This window comes from Atta colombica, unplaced genomic scaffold (genome assembly GCF_001594045.1).
Source record: "Atta colombica isolate Treedump-2 unplaced genomic scaffold, Acol1.0 scaffold254, whole genome shotgun sequence".
Lineage (NCBI taxonomy): Eukaryota > Metazoa > Arthropoda > Insecta > Hymenoptera > Formicidae > Atta > Atta colombica.
The window spans coordinates 1,667,470-1,670,374 of record NW_017259353.1 but is presented as its reverse complement, the minus strand read 5'-3'; the positions used below and the strand labels follow the sequence as shown (position 1 = coordinate 1,670,374).

The 2,905-nt window shown below is 27.9% G+C and overlaps 1 protein-coding gene across 1 annotated transcript in view; it reads left to right on the top strand.

The window, feature by feature from the left end:
* The first annotated feature begins 501 nt into the window (after positions 1-501).
* Positions 502-2,905, top strand: part of LOC108689042 (angiotensin-converting enzyme-like) — a 6,198-nt gene continuing 3,794 nt past the window's right edge. The window contains exons 1-9 of the mRNA XM_018195641.1: positions 502-633; positions 732-890; positions 1,070-1,169; positions 1,258-1,401; positions 1,519-1,822; positions 1,914-2,066; positions 2,203-2,327; positions 2,396-2,571; positions 2,756-2,905. The exon at positions 2,756-2,905 is cut by the window's right edge and continues 1 nt beyond it. Coding sequence (XP_018051130.1) covers positions 562-633; positions 732-890; positions 1,070-1,169; positions 1,258-1,401; positions 1,519-1,822; positions 1,914-2,066; positions 2,203-2,327; positions 2,396-2,571; positions 2,756-2,905 — 1,383 coding nt within the window. The 5' untranslated portion in view covers positions 502-561. The remainder of the gene's footprint in view (positions 634-731; positions 891-1,069; positions 1,170-1,257; positions 1,402-1,518; positions 1,823-1,913; positions 2,067-2,202; positions 2,328-2,395; positions 2,572-2,755) is intronic.

The following is a 2,905-nucleotide window of genomic DNA, read 5'->3' as shown; positions in this document are numbered from 1 at the left end:
GTCAATTACTGATGCAACGATAAATTTACTACAGAGAATAATGACAATAGGAATTCGAAATATTATTGTTTTTTTTGTTATTGTGTTATATGGAGAGACTTATGGAAAATATTTGGAGGTAAGACTGTGAATCAATTTACTATCATTATTTTAATTGTCAAAGTTAAATTTCCGATTGTTCATACTTCGGAAATTATAGCTTATTTTCTGAAATATTAGGTGTAGTAAAAAAAAATCCATTATTTTTCCATTCAATTTCATGCAAAAATAATGGATTTCTTTTTACTACACCTAATATATCAGTTAACTTATATGTATATTCGAAATTATCATTGTATTATATGTTTAATACAGTAGATTTTTAGCTTTATTTATTTAACTGTCTTAATTTCTTTTTTCAAATAAAATACAACTTTGTTCGATTATTTGATGCTACTAATAATAATTATAATAAACTAGTATTGAAATATTCTTTCTTTTTTATGTCATTTAAAGGGCCTCAACGTAAATTTAGGAGATGCTCTTATATTCCTTAGAGAATATGATAGTGCAGCTTCGTTAATGTGTACGAGAGTGATGATAGCCCAATGGAATTTTGCGACAAACGTTACTGATGCAAACTATCAGAAAATGGTGTAAAAACTTTTTTAATTAATACAAACGATATAAAAATGATTTGCTTTATGAATTCTTTTATATATGACATTTGATCTTATCTAACGTCTCATTAGGTAGACGAACAAACATTAAAATTAAAATTTGAAAGAGCTTCTTGGCGGAAAGCAGTTACTTTTGCTTGGAGTCGAATACCAGATCCTTTGGCAAGAAGGGAACTTAAAATGATCGCTACGAAAGGTCGAAGTTCCCTGACTGATGATAAATTTAATGAGGTAGATAAATATCTCAGTGAAAATAACATTAATTTTTAATTCTTTACTCATCATGTAATTGCAATTGTTTGATCAATTACTATTATTAAATATCAAAAAATAAATGCTGTTAAATGATTATGATCTGTGATTCTATCTATCACTGTTTTTATTTATGTACAATTGTATCCAATTCACAGATACATCGTTTGATAGCAGAGATGAAAGAGATTTATGTTAAAGCCAGAGTATGTTCGTACAAACAAATTGATGGCGAATGTAATTTGAGTTTAGATTATGGTTAGTCAATCAATTTAATTTATTACATAGCACATAAAAGAAATAAATGTATATAATACACTTTTATTCAGAAGTAAATTATTTTTAGATCTAAATAAAATAATGGCAACATCAAAAGATTACGACGAATTATTGCATTATTGGCATGCTTGGCATGAAGTAATTGGTCCACAATTACAAAATAAATACTTGAGATATGTTCAATTGGCAAATCGAGCAGCTAAATTGAATGGTATGAAAAGCTTTGATCCTAAATATTTTTATTCTGCTGCATAAAAATATTTATTAAAAGTATATCAATAAAAATACATATTTAAAGAATTAATAATAAAAAAGTATTTCTTGGAAGGTTTTGCTGATGCTGGCGATCAGATGAGAGAGTTATTTGAAGATGAATATTTCCAGCAAAATATGGCGGAGATAATGTCAGCCGTAACTCCACTCTATAAAAATCTTTTTACTTATGTGCGATCAAAACTAATTGAAAGATACGGTGATAGAATACATGAGGACGGACCTTTACCGGCACATGTTTTAGGAGATATGTGGTCTCAAAATTGGGAAGGTTTGTTCGAGTTAGTGCAACCATTTCCTGCAAGTCGAAAGCTCGATGTAACTTTGGATATGATGATTCAAGGTATTACTCCAATAAGGTATGTTTCAAATTATACAAAAATTTCATAAATATGTAAATTTATAAAATATAAATAATTTTCTAAAAGAATGTTTTTGTAATATTAAAAGGATGTTTCAAATAGCGGAAGAATTTTTTACTTCGCTCGGAATGAAACCGATGCCACCGGAATTCTGGAAATTTTCCATATTAGAAAAACCTATTGATAGAGAAATTAAGTGCACTCCTAGTACGTGGGATTTTTGTAATAGAATTGATTACAGGTGGTTATTTTTAATATTTTTGTCACATAGCAAAAAAAATTAAATTTTTAAATTCTTATTTTATTTTAATATTTCTTTCTTTGTATTATATCAAATGGCAAAGTACTTCAAATTGCATTCTATTACATAATTGTAGGATAAAACAGTGTACTAGAGTCACAATGGAAGATTTATTATCTACCCATTATGAAATGGCCCATTTGCAATATTATTTACAATACAAGGATCATCCATTGCTATTCCGAAACGAAGCAATTCCAGGTATTACCTATTTTACATATTTCATAAAATTATATTCTATTATCTATTATCAACAATTTTATAATTAGGATTTCATGAAGCTGTTAGTGATGCCATTGGTTTATCCATTTTTACTCGTCAACATTTACATAAAATTGGGCTGCACAATAATTTAACAGACGATTATGATAGTAGCATAAATTTTCTGATGTTAATGGCACTTCGCAAAGTGGCTTATATGCCGTTTGCTTATATAGTTGATCGGGTAAGTAATAAATAAACAATTAAATAAATAATTAATAATAATTAATACATAATTTCGTATATGATAGACATGTTTTTATTATTACTTATTCATTTATAAAATAATTCTTGAAGATATAAAAATATAAAATTGGAAATTAAACCATGAAATAATTAAATCATAAACATATTTACTTTTCCAAAAGTGGAGATGGCGTGTATTTAGTGACGGCGTCGAAGATATGACAGCGCATTGGTGGGAATTAAAATTGCAATATCAAGGCATTGTTCCACCTGTACCCAGATTTGAAAGGAATTTTGATCCAGCAGCGAAATATCATATCCCAGCAGATAGT